We start from the raw sequence: 20,744 nt of genomic DNA, 5'->3' as shown, positions 1-20,744 counted from the left end.
TACATGACTAATTCCTTTATAAATGAAATGTTTGGGTTTTTCGAGCTTTAATCATTAATCAACCTTGTACGTCTGGGCTTATTGCCAAGACTAACACAGGAACCTAAAAGCTTCCAACACACCCTGGAAAGGTAAGCAAAGACCTGAAGATAGTTCACCTGCTGACGTTTTCACACGTTGCCAGTCTGCTGGCTGGATTTATCGTTCTGGATTTTAATTTGGATCTTTTTCTTTTTTTCGAATAATCGAATGGAAAAGTGAAAGGTAATAGCTATATTGAACACAACGAGGAAAATACCAGAGATTTTGAAAATATTCAAAAACTGCAAAATTAGGTTCAAGTTTGCGTTTAACACACAAGCTAAACAAATACGGACCCGATTAGGGCTTTACTCTTCGCATTTATCGTTGCTTATGTCAATATTTTTAAATTAAGTTTTTGTGAGCACAGTCTCATTTTTACCTGTATCATAATGTTAAAGCGTCAATTTTAAGCTCAGTAAATTTTCAGAGGGCGAAACTACTGTAACAAAACTCTTGGGTCTTCGGCGAGTTTCACGCAAAACCGCGACTGTTGAACGTTGGCGCCGCCGCGTCAGCGCACATCCACCCAGCTGTATCCGGGTGACCGCCTGCTGCAGCTGTTGCTGTTTTACAGGGAAAGGCGGCGGCACCGGTTGCCTCCCGTCAGCTTCCACGTAGACTGGCTTCAAGTATGCACATGTTTGGATAAGACAAGAAAACAGGCGAAAAACACAAGGCCTAAGTTTCACGTCAGTCACGGACCTTTTCAGGTGGCGATGGAGACCCTGCCAGTCGGTTGGCATGTGCACACCTGGGGCCAGGAGGTCGATGGGACCAAGCTGCTGAAGGAGGGATCTGCTGACACAAACACACATGTTCACGATCTGTTTCATGAAGATGCACAGGTATTTTAACTTTATCAGCTCAATATTTTAAGAATGTATGATTTCCAGAATAAGAATATCCCATTGAACTAGTTATTATGGGCCTCTTGACTGCTTTGGTTGGCCAACCTGTCTACCTACAGCCTCTTCTCAGTAGGTTTGCAGTCATACTGGCTACAAATCAATGTCATACCTTTTTTTACAAATAAAATTTGAAAACGATGCACTTTCCCAAGATGCACTGAAGTTTTGTTGTTTTAACCTGTGAAATGGTGAACAAGTTCAAGTGGTGTTAAAGTTTTGCTAGGGATTACAGTAAAAATTGCTGTTTGTGGTTTTAGAAATGGATTTAAGTGGAAATCTGAAAACCAGAAGAGGGGGGCAGTTTTCAAAGCAAATGCTTTGGGAGATAGACATTTCCAAACCTTCATAAATTAACTGTCTTTAATGTGCAGCGTTTCCACCAGCCATGGTGGAGGATCAAGCTGTTCGTGTGGGAGCCGGTGCTTTTTGGGACCTGGGATGGCGTTTTCACCACCTGCATGATCAATATCTTTGGGGTAGTTCTGTTTCTGCGCACCGGATACCTGGTGGTAAGTGTGTAACGGCTGCAGCATATCAAGATGAAAACCGTATTTCTGCAGCAGTTTTAAAAACAATGTTGACCAAAGAGATTTTGTAAGGTAGTTGAAAACAGTGGGGGGGGGGGGGGATCAGTCATTTGAAGCAGAATTGTAATTGTTCAAGGCCAAAGTAAAGGGCATTACAATAATCCCACCTCAAGGTGATGAAAGCATCCCTGCATTTGTCCAGGTCTGGTTTTGATGAGGGAACAGCATTATATCATGATATAAGGCTCAAAAAAGTACATTTTACTTCATACCCCCATTTACAACAGAGTAGGACCAAAAATAGAGCCTTTGCGTACACCACAACAAATAGGTACTAATGAAGAGAAGTATTCTTTTCCGGAGTATATCCAGAGACAGACATGTTTAGACCAACAAAACACTCCAAGTAAAAGAATGTTGTGTTCAACTGTGCTAAAGGCTGCTTTTAGATTTATTAGGACCTTGAGTTTAACAGAAATTAATGAAACATCTTAAAAAGTCACTACATCAGTATGGTGAGATTTAAATCAGTGTCCAGTAAATTAATGTTGAATCCTTTACAAGTTCTTGAACATAGAAGGCAGTCAACATATAGGACTGCATATAGACTGAATATTTTTGATTAAACTGTCTCACCATGTTTAAAAGCAGCTGGCCGGCAAGGAAGTGTTTTGTAACAATATTTGCCACTTGCCAAGACATATTACAGTTGACAATGCAAAGATTACGGTTTACATTTGTTTGGCGATTAGATGCAGCCGCAAAGACACGTTGACTTTTAACACCTACATGCTTGTTGATCTTGTCTGACAGCTCAGATATAGTTTTCTAGCTAGAAGACAATGTTTCTCATTGAGAATGACATGCATCTTATCAGATAGAAATGATATGGCTGTTTATGTGTAAAGGGAAACTTTGTCGGTAAGCATGACTGATGGCTCAGCACCTGCTCACCATCTCCTGCTTGCAGGTTTTCTATAAGAGCTGCAAAGATATAATATCTAGCTAAGGAATAGAGAAATACTGAATGAGCTTTTTCTTTTATTTTAATGCCAGCTCTGTTTCTGCTGACAAATTCCAACATGCAATTTGCAAACAATCAATTATTGTTAAATTTGATGTAACTTTGCAAACAATGTTGAAAATTAAAAGAAAAAAAAAACTTTGAATAAAACATTTTAGTTAAAAATGACATGCATGCTATATGTTCTAATGTCTAACTACATCATCAGGGTAACACTGGCGTGCTGTTGGGGTTGCTCCTCGTCTCCGTGGTGGTTTTGGTTGCTTTAGTGACAGTAATGTCAGGGATCGGAGTGGGCGAGCACTGTGGGATTGGGAGCGGAGGAGTCTACTCCATGATCTCCAACGTGTTGGGAGGCAGAATCGGGGGTACTGTTGGCCTCCTCTACATCTTTGGACAGGTGAGTTCAAACCGCACTCCCTTCCTTAATGTAACTTGAAGATTTTTGGGGTGATTGCTCTCCTGGCGCCTTCTTCTCCTTCAGTGTGTTGCCGGCGCCATGTACCTCACGGGCTTCTCCGAGTCCGTGGCAGAGCTTTTGGGTCTGCAGAGCCAGTGGGCGGTGCGCCTCATGTCAGCAGCTGTCCTCCTAGCGTTGCTTGGGATCAATCTGGCAGGTGTGAAGTGGATCGTCAGACTGCAGCTGCTCCTGCTGGCTTTGTTAGCAATCTCCACTCTGGACTTTGTTATTGGCACCTACACACACCTCGATCCAGGTACGGCTCAGTGGTTGTGACTGTTAAAATAAAAGTGCTTGTTTTTAAAATGAAAGGAAAAGAAGCAGCTGGGCAGAGTGGATGGGGTTGGGAAGAGAGATGAACATAAATGCAGGAAAATCCTGGAGGAAATACTTAACTGTGATGGCAAAAGTCTTGAAGGTTCATCTTCCAGTAGGATAATTACTAAACATTCAGCGAGAGATGCGGTGAAATTCATTAGACCTTAGCACATTTATGTGTTTGAAAGGTTTATTCCAAGTCCAGTTGTGAAGCAACTCAGAATCTCTGTCAGAATCCATTCTGTGATTTTGCTTCTATTTGCGTATGTAAAATATAAAAGCATTTATTCTTTCCCTTCTGCTTCACAAATATGAATTTCATTGAGCTTCTATGTTACCGCCTGCTGCTGTAATATCTTTGACTTTGCTTGTTTCTTTAATTATGTGAAGTAACTGATGAGAATCAACACATCCATGTTTATAGCTGTAAATATATAAAACAAACAGGATACAAAGCCAAGAAACACTCTGTGTAAAATGTGTTGTTTTTCCAAACATTTTTAGATTAAACAAATTTCAGTCTCATTTGGCTTTTAAAATTTTACACGCTGTAGGAACAGATGCATTCAATTAAATAGATGACATCAGTCATAGACATCAATCTGGTGAATTGTTAGTGGTTGTTAAAACATAAACTGATTTAAGTTAGTTTAAATTAAGTTAGTTAATTTTTTATTTTCATTAATTGCCTTGTAGGAGAACACCCCCCAAATGATTGAAACATTTGTTTCATTCAGATATCCAGTGCAAGTCCTGTTCTTATGGTGTTTTCAGGCCAGTAGGTGGTGCTCCAATGTTATTTTTTGCAGTTGATTGTGTCCCGTTGAAATTATTTTAAAATTTATTTATAAACTCTTTTCTCCCGCTTCTGTCAAGAACAATGTAAAGTTATCTTTTTTTATTTCTTTATTTTTAGTTATGTTGAGACTCTGATGTTAGGAGTTTTCTTTAGTTGACTAGATTGTTTCCTTTTGTTGGCCTGCAGGAAGTCCTACCCTACATTTCCTGTTCTCAGTGGTTATCAACTTCCTTTACAGTGGGAAGAGAAAACTGTTCCAAAATTCAAATCAGTAACTGAAGAACACTCCCCCTCCCACCTAAACATGAATTTATGACACTACATAGTCAGTAGATGTCAGTCTGTGCAAAACTCCTTTTTATTATCCCATTAAAACCTGACACTTTTCTGCTATCAGTGACCTCTTGACCCTTTTGTTTGTTTTATAACATGATTAGAAGAGACCACATTGCAGCTGTGAAGAACCGTGGGAGAACCAGCCACAACTACTACTCCAGGTTGTTCCAATTAAAATGCTGCTTTGTGTGTAGTGATGATGATTTCATTATTGGCAGAGGACCAACAGGTCCCCTAACAAAGTGAAACGGCCCAGATTAGTTTAAACTCAGTGAACGCTGGAGCACATCCTAAAGGAAGTGTGAGCCACCGGCGAAATGATGTGGTCATGGTTTGATAACATGTCCGCTTGGCAAGTTCTCCCATTAAGGCAGTAGCAAAAAAAGAAAACTTCTTAGGCTGCCACTATACAGGAGGCAGGCTATGTAAACCAAATTTTGTGCTAAGCAAATATTTCACATTTTAATTAAACTAAATGTAACTTCTCAGTATTTTCATCTTCTGACATGATATAAAGTACTTTGTGGTTTGCAAAAGTTCCAACCTCTTAAGCATTTTGCCACACTTCACTATTTTATGGGCGAATTAAATTACAGACCAACACAAAGAGGCACATAATTGTGAAGTGGAAATAGAATAAAACATGGTCTCTAGAATGTTTTTAGAAACAAAAAAATAATAATTAAAAGCTGTGACATGCATTTTTATTTGATCCCATTTATTGCAGATAAATGGGATATCTCTATTCTTGTTTCACACATTTTGAGCCTGAACTATTTGCCTGAAGCCCTTTGCAAAATATCTTAGCTCAGTTAGAATAACTAATGAGTGTCTCTGATCAACAGTCTCTGATCGTTAGACTGTTGTCTAGTGATGTGTGAGTAAATCATACTCACACATCAATATGCTTTGATCTAATCATTTCACTGTAACTCTGGTTGCATATTTAAGGATTCAAGTCTTTTGCAGCCTCTTAATTGTTCCTTCAGATTTTCCCTGCTTCAAGCACTGCTGTTATTGACTTGCTGTTATTGACTGTGTGAGTCTTTGTTCAGTCTTGAGTTTTTTTTGCAGTTTTTGTCATCAAGTCTGCACAATTATCCTGTCATATTGCTGTTTTAAGGAGGCTTTAAACAAAACCATGCCACATTCTTTAATTTTAGTGATTTATTTGCAAGAAAGTTTAAAAACATTAATATATATTTTTTCCTTTACAAAGATGTGCTTCTTTGTGTTGGTCTATTACGTAAAATCTCAATAAAATACAATGAAGTCTTTAGCTGTAAGGTGACAAAGGTGCTCACGGTGTATAAAAACATACTTTTCAAGGCATCGTCATTTTTTCCTTTAATTGATGAGCTTCTGCCTAAATAGCAACAAATACTAAATCGTTGGCTGTTTCAGTTGGATCTAGAGTATTGATTAAATGTATATTTCAAGCTAGGAAAATGTTCGACTTTTTATATTTTCACTATCTGATAGAAACCCAATTTAATGCTGTTGTTTATTACACTGCATCAAAACTTTGTCATTTACAAAGTCAGACCAAACAGGTGGAGTTGAACATGAAATCTCTCTGAACTGTGAGGACTTATTTAGTCATATAAAAGATTGTGGGGGAATCCATTTCCCTCTTTAAGTGCAGTAAATTACTAGAATTTAGTCAATGTATTGCCAGTGTATTGTCTCTGTGACCAATCATCTCAACCACAAACTCCTCTGACTGTGATCCAGAGATGAATTACAGCTCAGCACGCCTCACCCTGTCCCAGTTGAAGCCTTTTCTCCCCACAGAGCAGGAAGCCATAATGGGCTCCTTGGGCCTGGGGTTTAGGGTGTTAACCAGACTCACCCACATTTTTGAAAGATGAGAAACGGAGATGGACGGCACAGAGATCTAAAGGGTCTTCTCACCCCAGGGACCGCCACATTTTTTTTTTCCCATTATTGTTTTGTGGTCCAAACTGTAATATATGGTTTTCAGTCGTCCCTCTGGGTCCTGCTCCACCTTGGTAAAATCACAGCCTGCTGTGTACTCAGTGCAGTCCATACTTGTTAGGGTGGGAGAGTAGGAGGTCAGTTCAGCAGAGGGAGAGGCCTCGGATGCTCATGTAATCCGACTACGCATTCCAGTGTGCATCAGAGGAATGCTGCGCTCGGTGAAGAACCCCACACATATGCTTGTTACAGAAAAAGTGGAACTTTCTTATTAGATATGACATTAAAAATATGGCTGATAACTTAAAATATATTAAAAAAACAAAGGTGCTCTCTCTCTTCACCCATCTGATATCTATGTCAAGTTCATCAGAAAACCAAATGAAAACTTGTGAATGAGGGCTTCTGATTTGGTCATGGGTGAAGAGTTGGAACACACTGAGGGAAAGAAACAGGTAAACATGTAGAAAGACTTTCTGATAAAAGTACCTATACAGTTGAGGCAAATGTGAACATGACTTCATCACAGTTCCACATATAGGGTTTGTTTTTCACAGTTTTTTTCTAGGCAATATAACTCAGGTTCATCTTAAAAAAAAAAAATCAATATTGTGATAACGTATTTGTTGCTCTTTTCAGAAAGTGATTCATTAGAGATGAAGTGGAAGATATTGAGCTTTCCTTTCTTGCAATTTTGATGATCATGAGTGATGGACAATAAAAACTAATTGTGAAGTGAAAATAGAACGTTGAGACTGATGTTGGGAGTTTTCTTTGGTTGACTAGATTGCAGCAGTTCCTGCAAAAGGAAGCCCAACCTAGTATTGAGAGCTTGGAAATGAACACACTTTTCAGAAGACTGACATTTCTGTTTTAAATATCCTTTGTTATTGATTTTAGGTGACATTTTAATTCCCGGAGTCACTGAATTTTGAGTTGTCATTTTCTGCAAGCTGTTGTGATTCTTAATTTTCCTCTGATGTCCTTTAGAGTTAAATAAAACTGAGCAAATTTTCCAACAAACACCTCACCTGGCACTGTGTATAAGCTTTCTAAGTTTTAGGTGATAGAATTTGAACGTGTGAACACCCTTTCAAACAGAGTTCAGTAGTCAGAGCAGGCGCCGTCAGACTCTCTTGGATGTTGGAGTTGGATGTTGTAATATGGGTGGGGAGCTCTTGTTGTGGACACAGACACAGTGGATTTGTTAGGTCCTGATTGTTTAGACATGGTGATCTCAGTGGGGCACAGAGTGAGCAAGGGTTTAACGCTCCTTAAATACATCTCATCGGGATCACGAGTCCTTAAAACAAAGGCATTTCCTAAATAAAAAAGGAGAAAAAGCATGCTCACTCCCTCTCTCGCTAACTTTGATTCTTTTTCCAAAACTTGGAAGCTGCTAAGCTTCTGAAAAGGGTGGCGACTTCCTTTAGGATAAACATGTCATTAATCTGAGAGAACACATTCTTTCCCATCGCAAGATAACCAAAGGGAGGAAATGTCCGGTGTTGTAATGCAGGCAGGTTCTCCAGGCTGTGTGGTTTTAACGGACCCCCACCAGCGCAGAATGACCTTCAGTCACTTCTTTGACAGACCAGTCCAGACTGAACTGACCCACACTGCCTGGAAAGGGCTGCACTACCTGCTGTTGCCATTTATTTTGACCACTCCTGATTCATTCACTCATATTAGACCAAATGGCGTCTGTGTTTTATGCACACTATGCACACTATGCAGTTGCGAAGCAAAATCTTTGAAGTCATATATTTGATATGATAAACCTTTTCTTTACAAGAGCAAATACAATATTCATCAAAGAGATGGTAACATGTATTCTATTTGTTTAATGAAGTAATAGAAGGAAAGTAAATAGCGCGGCAAGTACGGCTTGTCTATTTTAGTCCTAATCCTAACTCAGGTTACATAACATGAGATGAATAAATTTCCCAAGTTAAACACTTTTCCTAATCAATTTTCCTTTTTGTGAAAAAGGAGTTGGTTTTCCTAAATATGTCTTTGCCTTTTTGTCACCTTTTTAATGTTTCAAAGATAATCTTAGTAAATACAATAAGCAGGTTTTGAATAATTTATTGTATTAAGGTAAAAAAGCTGTCCAAACCCATCCAACCCTTTGTGAAAAACAAATTGTCCCTAAAGCTATTAATTGACATCAAGCATTGGCAATAATTGGTAACCTGGTAATAGGTTTCATACAAAGCTGTGGGGAAACTTTAGTCCACTCTTCTTTGTAAAATGATTTTAATTCAGTCACAGTGGGGACGATTTCAAATAAGAATGGCCTGTTTAGTCAAACCTTGTTTTTACTAGTGTGACTGTACTCACATTTTTTGGGGGAAACAAAATATGTGTAGTCATAGATATTCTTTATTGTGTTGGGAGATTCATTTTTTGGCACAGGTTTGGTTAGGTAGTTTTGGTCCCTCAGATAAATAATTTTTAATGTCACATAAGTCTACATATTAAAATTTTTGTTACTGAACATTATTTCTAAGGGCACATTGTAGAAATAAAAAGCATAAAAATACTTTAAAGACTCTGTTATGGAATACAGAAGTCTGAAAAACTTTAAATTGATTTCCAGAAGAATATGTTTCATTATAGGCCAGATCTGAGATCAGATCAGATCTTTTCAGACAAACAAATGAGATCTTCCTAATGGAAGATCTAATTTGTTGGTTACTCATTGGTTAATGAGTAACCAATAAATGTTGGTTACTCATTTATTCCCAAACTGACTTCCAAGCTAATAGGTTAGGATTTGGGAAAAATGTGACTAAAATGTGTTTATATATTTGCTGTCTCTTGTCTGTAACCAAAGCAGCCTTTCCACTGGGGTTCACTAGACCCCTGAAGATGTGCTGTGGTATCTGGCACCAATCTGTAAGCAGCAGATCCTTTGAGTCCTGTAAGCTCCAGGGTGGGCCTCTATGAAATCTGACATATTTCTGCAGCATATCCCACAGATGCTCTATTGGAGTTCAATCTTGAGACACCTCAAACTCATTATTGTTCTACTCCCACCACTCAAGATACATTTTTTTATCCTGATGAAGCATGCACATGGTTCTCAGTCTTAATAACTACATTTGAAAAGCTTTTTTTTTCTTTTTGCTAACAAGGGAATTCTTTTAAGCATCTTTAGTTGTGCTTTTTGTTTCTTTCAGAGCATGGCTTTGTGGGTTACTCAGCCAAGCTTCTCAGTAGTAACACCATACCAGATTATAGCCCAGGAGAAAACTTCTTCACAGTATTTGGGGTCTTCTTCCCTACTGCTACAGGTGTGTGCTCTCCCACCCTTCCTGCCTTCTTTCAGATAACAAGATTAATTTATCACACAAAGTATGTCAACAACTCTACTCCCCGTTTGTTTGCTTTTTTAGCTACACACTCCATGACTCTAACATTTTGCATGGGTTTTTTGGTAACTGTTTGCTTGTGCTGTGTGTGTGTTCATGCTTAGGGGTCATGGCAGGATTCAACATGAGCTCAGATCTGCAGCGGCCAGAGCACAACATCCCCATGGGAACCCTAGCAGCTGTTTTTACTTCGTACGGCAGCAGCTGAATTCACCCTCCCGAAAAAATAAGATACAAAAAAACACAGTAAATTTATACTTTAGCTGTCCAGGTGTATCCACACAAGTTAGAATATTGTTAAAACATTGATATAGTTCATGTTGATGACACACAGAGTGATATATTTCAAGTATTGGTTTGTGTTGATTTTGATCATTAGGATTTAAAGCTTATGGAAATCCATAATTACATGAGATCAGCAAATGTTTTAATCAGAAATATTTTGACTTGACTATGTTTTGTGTTTCAAGAAACACAACACAGCTAAAACGTCCAGGCCATGAACTTCAGCTGATGAGTTATTTGTGTAAAATAATTTCTGGACTACAGACATAGTAATAATTTCAGAAAAAAAGTAGATTTTGCATTTCTTTTGTAAAGCCTGTCAGAACCTGACGAAAGAGTGGAGAGGCACAGAATTCAAGTTGATTGAACTTTTGTGTGATGCTTCAAAAACAGTGATGTTCTGGGCAGGTGTCTCATCTGCTGGTGTTGGTCCACTGCTTTATGAGGTGAAAGGTCAGAGCAGCCATCTACCAGGAAATGTTCGTGCTTCATGCTTCCCTATTCTGACAAGCTTAGGGAACTTTTCCACTTTTCCAGCAGGACCTCACACCTTCCATCACTGTATAAGTACCAGTATCTGCTGGTCCAATAATGGTGGTCTCACTTTGCTTGATTAGACAGAAAACTGGTCTGAGCCAAACTCCACAGAGAATCCATATAGCATTGTCTAGAGGAGGATGAGAATCATTTTAGAACAGGGGTCTCAAACTCCAGTCCTCGAGGGCCGCAGTCCTGCAACTTTTAGATGTGCCTCTGCTGCACCACACCTGAACAGAATAATTAGGTCATTAAGGCTCTGGAAAACTGATCTACACAAGGAGGAGGTCATTAAGTCATTTCATTCCAGTGTTTTGTACCTGTGGCACATCTAAAAACTGCAGGACTGCGGCCCTCGAGGACTGGAGTTTGAGACCCCTGTTTTAGAAGGTCAATATCAAAGCAACCTGGGCTTCTTAATCTCCTCAGGAGTAGCTTGGGTTGATGGCCAATATTCTGCACTACGTTGATGCTTTAATACATCCAAAATGAACTGAAACTAATACTTGAAAATGACTGTGTGTGTAATGAAGTTGTGAGAGGCACACTTTGAGTTGAATTAATACAATAAATGTGTTTTTTAATGATATTCTAATTTATAAAGATATGCTTTTACATCTAACAGGATGATGGCAATTGTTGTCCACAAGGGAAATTTACAAAACCACAGATGTTACTTTCCCTGCCTACTGTGGTGTTTGTGTAAAAGGTCAAATCTTTCCTGTTTCAGTGGAGAGAACCAGCAAACCTACATTCCTGGCACTAAGCTATCAGATATATAGTGACATTATTCTGTCTGACTTTGTGTATTAATACGGAGAGGAGCTGTTGTTTATAATTTGGTGTGGTGTACTGTCTGTGACCTGCAGGTGGTTCCTGTATCTGGTCTTTGTCTTCCTCCTGGGGGCCATTTGCACCAGAGAAGCTCTCCGCTATGACTTCTTGATAGCAGAGAAGGTAAACTCCTCTCTGTTTCCATCCAGCCATGTAACACAGGCCTTCCAGCTGAGGAGGCATGGTTTGGGGATTTCCCACCATGGCTCACTTTGTTGATATGCTGTGGTTGGTACAGCCTCCGACGGTGTGTACTTTAGAAATGCTTGGAGTTTTTGAAAAACTTATTCCAATTCTATGATGGGAAAATATTCATATTTGACCATTTTCTGTATTGCCAGGGATTTATTTTTTTTGACTGGTATCTCTCAACTGGAGGCGTCAAAGAACCCATAGAAGTTGTAACACCCAGCTAACTCACAAACTAGCACAGCATTCTCTAAATTTCTTTCCATTTGTGTAATTTATTGTCAGTATAAATAAAACTGTTCAGCCTCTGCTCCTTGAAGGCCCACAAATAACTTGCAGCTGAATCTGCAGCAGTAGTTTGGTCTACAAATCATTGATTCAAGGAGGTTATATAAGTTCACATCACACTTTGTATATTGTTATTGGTAAAGCCGTTTAAAAACCATTAATAATTTTCCTCACATTTTACTGTTCAGTGGTATTTTGTGGTGTTCTGTCATGCAAAAGTCCCATAAAATACATAGAATTTTGTGCATGACAACATGTGAACATTTTTATTGCAAAATATGACTGTTTGGGAACAAATATGTAAACTTCTCAATAGAAAAAATTTAATTTTACTTGAATCAAGTGCAGAAGTCCTTGACTTCTCCATCAGTGATTAGTGCTCATTGTTTTTGCAAAGGGCCGACTGCAGCGGAACTGACTTGGGCGTAGCTTTCATGAGATCTCAACCCCACCTCATCCTTTTCACCCTGTGTTTGTTTTCCGTCTTCCTCCAGGTCTCCTTGGTGGGTTTCCTCTTTCTGCTGGGACTTTACATCTCCTCCCTAGCTTCCTGCATGGGTGGTTTGTATGGAGCACCCAGGATCCTCCAGTGCATCGCTGAAGAGAGGGTCATCCCCTCGCTGACCTTCCTAGCAAGAGGGGTGGGTGGTTAGAAGGTTGAGGGAATGACCTTCGATCAGCATGACAAAGCTTGAGATTATTTTATTATCTCTGTGTGCTGTTGGAGCTTTTACTTCAATCTACAATTGACATTTAAGTGTATGTAAAAGATTTAAGGTTTATCCAAAGGTAAAAAAAACACATGGGTTCATTCTGTTGTTAGGATCTCGCCTCTCATTCAACATGCTTCTTCAGTTCTTCAAAACTAATTTTCATCTCGATTAAAGCTCCAGTTCAGTCTGAAGACAAGCAACCTTTCAGTATATCTCATGATAAACAACAAACAGTGCCTAATCTTGTTTTCTTTTTTAAAGAAAGATGCATTGTGCAGTAATTCTGCCACAGAAAGTAAGGATCTAAAGAAAAGTAGATCTATTTCTACATGATCTCCAAGTTCATCATGTAGCCATACCTTATTTATTTAACACCAAAAAGCCCATGAACACACTTCTCAGAGTGTTCATGTACACATTGCCTTCACCCTGACTGAAAGTAAATTATGAACTTCGTTGCAACATTCATTAAGAGCTGTGAACTCAACTTGGAAGGTAGCAAGCCATTGCCAAAATGAACTATACAGACAGTGGCAATGAAAATGGCTATGATGAGTTTATTTCTAGTTGCAGTCATATACTGAAGAAATAAAAGCATGAAATCAGTAAAGCTCCAAGTCATGTGTGCAGGAAGTTAATAGCATTGCAGCTTCACATATATTGAAACGAATCTGTCAACAAACAGATTGTGCTACCTGCAGTGAATGGCATATTGTAACTAGTTAAGTGTGTAGCCTGGATGTATAGGGGGTGTGGTGCTCAGACTCAGCAGGAAACTGTTTCTGAGCTGCCTAATTATAGTTTGGGCTCCATAAAGTAGAAGTGAGTGAACTGACCTCAGCAGAGCAGCGTTACAACATGCTGCTGCTGCACACTTGGTGGACAGTCACGTTGACATTGTGACCTCTTTGACCCCAAGCCTCCCTGTATGACAGCGCTACTCGACCTCTCTCAGCAGGCTGGAATTAGGCCTGAGACATCTTGGCCCAAATCAAAGCCTCAGAACAAACGCAGGAAGGGCGACAGGCAGGGCCCTGCTCTGCTGTGTGCTCTGGAGGCCCGCCAGGCGCATAACAGTCCTCCTGTAACTGTGCAACAAGACAAAGTTGAAGAGGTTGCTGTTTGGTGACAGATTCAGACCTACAGAAGGAGGCAGTACTGTGGCATTTTCTTTGAAAGTTAAAGTGGAAGTAAAACCTAAATTTAGATAGACATCAATAAAAAGGTTATTTTTATGTTTTTTTAAATGTGTTTGGAGCTACAAAATGGAGGCTTCCCTTTGATTACAAAGCTGTCATGTTAGCCAAGGAAAAAGGCAAAACCAAGTAATTTGAGATTAAAGTCATGTATTTTTTTTTAGCAAAAATTCATAGAGTAAACAATAATTGATTGTAACTGTGGGATTTTAATCCAGTTATAAATCTGCCATTATAAGCTTGAAAGAAGAAAACAAAAAACCCATCAGGGGATTATTCAAAACCTAAAACGCAAAAAGAATGTCATCTGTTAGTTCATGTTATATTGAAGCCACATTCTATTAGAAGTTAACTTGTATTGCATTTATCAATTTTCTTTTAGTCATTTGTTTTTGCATTGATAAATGTCACCTTTTTTTGCTTTAGAAAATCAAGAATGGGTCACAAAATCTTAAAAAGCGTAGACTTAAAACCCAGATATATAAAAACAGCAAAAAGAATGTATGGCTATTGACATTAACATTATAGGAAGCACGTATCTTCAGATGCCACCTTATATATACTTAAATGCTTGTATTTCTGTGTCAGTTGGTTTGTTCACCAATGGACAACTTTAGTTTGCTTTGTTTTTTGCTAACCAGCTCATAAGAGAATCTGTTTTATTCCCTAAGCTCTATAGTTCAGGGTAGAAAAATTAAGCAGTAGCTTTATTAAAACTACTACTTATACACTCATGTAACCAATCTAGAGTTTGGAATGATTGGGTGTCGAGTATAGCATTGCTAACCATGCTGTGTATTTTTTGTCTTGTTGGCAGAAAGGCCCAAACCGGACCCCGGTGGCAGCCATTTGTCTAACCAGCATGCTGACCCTGGCATTCATTTTCATTGGACAGGTCAATGTGCTAGCACCAATTGTCACCATCAACTTCATGCTCACGTACAGCTTCATTGACTACTCCTACTTTTGTGTGGCCATGACCTTCCAGCTTCAAACGAAACAGAAGAGACAGACCTTCATTTCAGGAAGGGGAAGCACGCGCAGGTCAACCAAGCAAAGCTCTAGGCCTCTGATTGAATCCCCTCCCCCCAACTATGGGAGCGGAGGCGAAAGTCCGCAGGGAAAAGGGACTCTGTTGGAGTTCAATAGGGATATGGACCAGATCTTCCCACCTGTCTCCAAACTTAATCCTGAACCAGAGAAGATGACTTTGAGGCAGGATCTGTGCAGCGGATCTCAGAGTAGGAAGGCTGCCACCAAGCAGAGACTGATGCACAGCTTTGGTCTGGATCTGAACAGCAACACCTTGTCAAATGAAAACGGAGGGGAGCAGAGCTCAGCTCCACTCGAAGAGGGAAACAAAGGGCAAAATGAAGATGAGGAGTTCAGGGCTGGAGATCAACCTGAAGTCAACTATCACACAAGGATGGGTGACGCACAGCAAGATTCCCCTGCAGAGACTCATCTTTACAATGCAGGTGTGTAATTCACTGAGACTAAGTTTTAACACAGAAGTGACCTTGTCCTATTTGTACTGACTTTTAATCTTTCAGGTAATGAAGATAAACCAGAGCAGCAACACTTTGAAATTCAACCCATGCGTGATGCCTTCTACACAAAGTTATGTAACCACTGGATTGCCCTCATTGGGGTAAATTACAGAACACATGCAGCTAATGACAGTTTCCCTGTTCTCATAATCTGTTTTCAGATGACTTTACAATTAATGATGATTAATTTGAACACTTTCTTTTTCAGGCAATGAGTTCCATATTGATTATGTTTATCATTCAGTGGGTTTATGCTTTAGCCAACATCCTGGTTGCATTGCTGCTCTTCTTCTACATTGGAAAAACAAGTCCTGGTTTACCTACAGGTAATGTCTGTAAGCTCATTTATCTGTAAAAACTCTTCATATTTATGTGTGACTTTGTGACACTAGTCTGTATGTAGCATGACTGGTAAAGACATGGAACCAGTCTGAACAAAATTAATATTTTTATTTCAGTGGTAATCTTGTATAGAAATTTTTCGAGACTTATTTGTTGAACGGGGAAGACTGAAGGTCATATTTTAGAAGTTCCTATAAACTTCTAAAAAAATATAGTATAAATTAATATAATGTGTCTTGATTACATTTAAGTCGAAGAATGCAAGGTATTTTTTAACCACAGGATTTTTTTTCCATATTGAACAAATGTACACCATTTAGCATTTCCTAAAATAAGGGATTATGCTATAAGAGATTATGCTATTGCAATTAAAATCAATCCAGTTTTTGCTTTTTACATGTTTTTCACTAAGGGTGTCAGCAGATTTAGGCATTGGGATTTCAAATGAGTCCTTTGGTTTGTTTTAATATATTTTTTACTCAAGAGTGTAAAAAGGTCAGTTATTGATATGTTGCTTAAAATTAGAACATTTTGTAATGTTCAAATCTATTATATTTTTAACTTGAGGGAAAAGTGGATGCCTTTAAAATGGTTACTCCATGTTCATTTAATATTTATGTATAGCAACAGCCTATGTTTTTAGGCTTCCCTTGCAGTCTCTCCCTACAGCAGCTTTGCAGCTGTTGTTGCTTAGGATTTCTCCAAAAGTTGTATCTGTGCAGTGCAACACGTGTTGGCTAACGGACTCCACACATTTTCAAGCTCCAGTGTCAAGATTTGTCCCACAGGTGGATGATGAAAATCTGTAACCGCAGTTTTCTAAAACACTTTGAGGTTCAGTAAATCTTACAACTGAGGTCAGAAAAGTTATTTTCCTCAAGGCAAAGTTGAACCATTCCTACTTTGATTTACTTACAGGTATTGCAGCTCAGTTCAGCTTTTTCAGATGGCTGAAGGCAATTCTTGGTAACCTATACAGGTATTGTATAGTTTTACAGTTGACTTTCAAATGTTTACTCTTAAGTTCGTGAAAAGCTAAACTAAATTAAAGAAACATGTTTTATTTTTACATTTTGTGTTAAATAATGGATTTCAGCAATGTTGTACGTTATTGGTAAAACACATCCCTGATTTGTATAAGAAAAGTCTCTTGAGGCTTGTAACACATTAGATTTTTATTTATCGTTCTGTAAGAGCTATAACTAAATGGAAAAAATAAGTAGCTAAGTAATTTTAGTAGTTTTGTGGAAGATTTAGTAAGGTAAAACCTTTTTATATACAGTGTAGTGTTTTAGGGATTTTACAAATTGATATAATAGTGATTTTATAGATGGGGTGGGCTACTCTCTAAACATTTCTATTATGTCTTACATGACCCTTCACATTTACCTCCAGTAAAAAAAGTGCAAAACAGTAAAACCTTATTTCTAAAGCAGAGTCCTGGCAACTTACAGATGCTTAATTCCTCCATTTGTATGTAGGATCATCTCTGATTCATGTCTTATGCCCATTGGTGAATATTTTCACGTACCTGTAGAACCAAATCTTCGCTTTTTCCTTTGACAAGACAGACCTAAGCATATGTCTGCATTATGGGAGAAGACACCTGTTCCATCCATCAAGCTTCTGCTTCTAGCATCTCTATTAGTATGAAGTAAGATACCCTAACTGATGATAAGACACCAGGGTGCACAAACTCCTGTGCCTGAGGCAGAGGTTGTTGACAACCCAGAGTGAGAATTTCTCTTTTTCCTTTTGAGAATCACAGCCTGGACTTGTAGGGGATGACTCTCAACCCAGCTGCTTCGCATTTGGTTATGATTCTCTGAAATGCACTGTGAAAATCATGGCCTCAAGATGCCAATGGAACTTCACATCTGAAACAGGATGAGACTCTGAGTTTCCCAAACCAGACTAATTCCTCTCCACTACTGTGCCACTCCATGAACACCACAAACGGGAAACTGCAGGAGTCCATCCAACACTGGAAAAAGACTTGAATTTGTGCCAAGAACACCTCAGTCCTTGTACCCTATACTCTCACCCCTTGATAATCAGAAATGGCTTCAGAAAAAGTCATTTAAACCTACCTTGTCACTGCCCTTGTGTGGACCCACGACATGCTTAGTGTTCAACACATCACTAACAAGCTCCAGATATTAATGAACAAATGTTTTTGATACATTCTTCATATCAGGTGGCCTCAGATGGTGACTTTTGAGCAAGCGGGAACAAGTCTGACCTGCATGTAAATGAGCTGCTGGGTTGGATTGAAGCTGTTCAATGCAAATCACCTTCTGTTATTTGAAGAAAAAGAGATAGAGAGGAGCTCTCAAGGAAGGAAAAGTTTTGGAGGTCAAAACAGACTGGGAGAAGAATTTTTGGGAGTGAGTTCAAAGTATTCAAATAGGTGAAGAGGGATGTCCAGAGTGGACTACTTTGGTGCAGTGAGGTTGCAGCTCATTGCTGCCTAACGGACTGAAAGCAGAAACCACAAACTAGTATTTAAAGTTGCCCATATTTACAGTCAGGGCATTAATTAAAATGTTAGAACTACCAGAACTGTGACAAACAAGGGTTGACAGAGACCCAAGTTTATTTTCCATCTCCCTCAGGGAGGAAGATGGTAAAAATTTCAAAGCCTCACTGTAGGAGAACCACAGCAAAGACTGAGGTCTCAGGCTTAGCATATCCCTAAATAGCAGCTTATTTTGTGACTTTTTAAACATCTTTACAAGAAATGTAAAGAGTACATCATCAGAGAATGTTAATTAATACTTAAGATGTCAGTGAAAATATTTCTCAAAAATATTTTCAAGTTTTAAATTCTCATTTTTCTATCTTCCAGGACGAGAGGATCTCCCCGGGATGAGATGGTGGTGACTCCGTCTCTCTCCGGAATCGGGCTCAAAACCAAGCAACTGACTGAGGAAAATACTGACTTTTCCTCTCGCCACCGCTTTCACCAATCTTGGTTCATCCAAGCTGACACAATGGTGCAACCACCGAACCAGTGACACACTTGAACTCTGACTTGGTTCTATGTTTTGACTGAAAACCTCAAACCACAAAGTGTGCCTCGTGCTGCTGCATTTTGCATATTTCCTATGTAGTGAAGACTTTAAGTGCCTCAATTCATTTTTGATTGGTGTTGAAAGAACAGCTGAGCTTTCCTTAGAACTGCACAAAAGGTGAAGGAATAAAAGATACTTAGGTGCTCAAGGTCACATTTATTCATTTGTTTTCACATTAAGTTTACATAGAAATTTATTTTGCTCAAAATTGTGTTTGATATTCACAACATAATGCTTTTGTGACATTACAATAAATGTGTTACAAAGGTTTGATTGAACGTTTACACTCATATTCAGATCAATCATAGCAGGATGCATTTTATTTTGAAAAGCAATATGTTTTTTCACTAAATCAACTTGTATTATATTCAACTTGCTTCTTCACAAAAATCAAGTTTGAAACAAAATATCTTAGGGCACATGGATTATTTTGTAAAGTTTAGGGGGAAAAAAATACAAATATTACCACAAGCTTCTGCTTACACATTATGAACACACACACACACCCCAACATGTATGCTTTATGATGATATTCCACCTTTTTGCTCACATTGCATGATGCATTTGAGGTAGATCTTGAGCTGCAGTGCTGGCAGAGGTATATTACATCACCTCTTTCTGTCATATTCAGTCTCAAAAGCAGCCACATGATGATCTGTGAGCACAATAATACCTTATTGCATGTCATCTTGAGAGTAAATATTTGGTTCCTGTTGTTTTGAGATGTTTGGCTGCTTGTTGTTCCAGCTTGCTTTGACGATAGCTGTTGTTGCAGCTGAGGCGTCATCTCTATCCGACACGTCGGTTTGCGCACCTTTAAACCACAGGATGTTTGGGCTCAGTGTTGTCAGATGAGATAACTGCTGTTTTTATACTTTAAAAGATAGTGTTATTTGGAAATCTTTTTACACGACCTACAGTTTTGACCATTTAACCAGTAAGACCTGATATAGGGTCAGAAATGCGTCAGCATTACGTTTGAGAACACTTGGAAAAAGTATGACTATTTTATGTTTGTCATTCTTGTTTTGGTCTTTAATAGTCTGTTGTTGATCAGAATCTATAACAGATTCTTCAGAAATTCTTTACAAATTCTTCAGATTTGTTCAATTTGTTACATTTTGTCATGTTACAACCACACAATTCAATGTATTTTATTAGGTTTTTATGTGGTAGACTAACACAAAGTTAAGTGAAAGAAAAATTATAGAACTCTTTATTAATTTTGCAAATCAATATTTTAATCAATATTTTAACAGGGTATGCATTCAGCAGCTCTGAGGCAGTACTTTGTAGAACCACGTTTTTGCTACAATTACAGCTTTTGGGGAATGTCTCTACCAGCTTTGCTCATTTTTAGTCTAAAAAGTAACTCAAGCTTAGTCAGATTGGATCAACAGAGTCTTTCCAAAGGCTGTCAGCTGAATTTACATCTGGACTTTGAAATATTCTAACACATTAATCTGCTTTGTTATAGGCGGCAATTTTGCGGATCTGGTTGTTTATTAGAGCCGGACTGTTCCAACATATAATGCCGTAATTTAAATATTCAAACCAAGATTGTATGTTTAGCCCTGTGTCCAGCTAAAGTGTTTATAAATCAAATAAAAATGTATTTTTTTACACTTAGTAAATCCCAAAAATTAGTTTTTTTAATGAACACTTTTTTTTTTAAGTTTAGCCTTATTATTCATGAAATAATATATCATGAAGCTTTAGGTAAATAGGCAGCGCTTTGTGCTTTCAAGTGAGTAGGCACCCACAAATGGCTGTCATAAGAAATTCAAAGATTTTTCAAATATGCATGAAAGAAATAAAACAACACTCCGGGTATGAGGGGATAACATTATATCATGATATAAAGCTAAAAGAGTAGATTTTATCTAACATCCCTCAACACATTTTGATCTTGACCCTTAGACTTCAGATCGAACTTATCTGGTTTTGTGCTAAAAGAGGATGCCA

General features: G+C 38.5%; 1 protein-coding gene across 1 annotated transcript; it reads left to right on the top strand.

Annotated features, from left to right (window-relative positions):
• Positions 1 to 157: 157 nt before the first annotated feature.
• On the top strand, positions 158 to 20,362 carry slc12a8 (solute carrier family 12 member 8). Its single transcript, XM_023336319.1, has 14 exons — positions 158 to 264; positions 795 to 929; positions 1,364 to 1,501; positions 2,752 to 2,943; positions 3,028 to 3,259; positions 9,580 to 9,693; positions 9,876 to 9,963; positions 11,463 to 11,550; positions 12,399 to 12,545; positions 14,631 to 15,291; positions 15,367 to 15,464; positions 15,572 to 15,689; positions 16,624 to 16,684; positions 18,554 to 20,362. The coding sequence occupies exons 2-14, from the start codon at positions 801 to 803 to the stop codon at positions 18,720 to 18,722; spliced, it is 2,235 nt and encodes a 744-aa protein (XP_023192087.1). The 5' UTR covers positions 158 to 264; positions 795 to 800; the 3' UTR covers positions 18,723 to 20,362.
• The last annotated feature ends 382 nt before the right edge of the window (positions 20,363 to 20,744 follow it).

This window comes from Xiphophorus maculatus, chromosome 7 (assembly GCF_002775205.1).
Source record: "Xiphophorus maculatus strain JP 163 A chromosome 7, X_maculatus-5.0-male, whole genome shotgun sequence".
In the NCBI taxonomy this organism is placed as follows: domain Eukaryota; kingdom Metazoa; phylum Chordata; class Actinopteri; order Cyprinodontiformes; family Poeciliidae; genus Xiphophorus; species Xiphophorus maculatus.
Note: the sequence above shows the minus strand (reverse complement) of the source record. Positions and strands in the feature narration are given on the sequence as shown.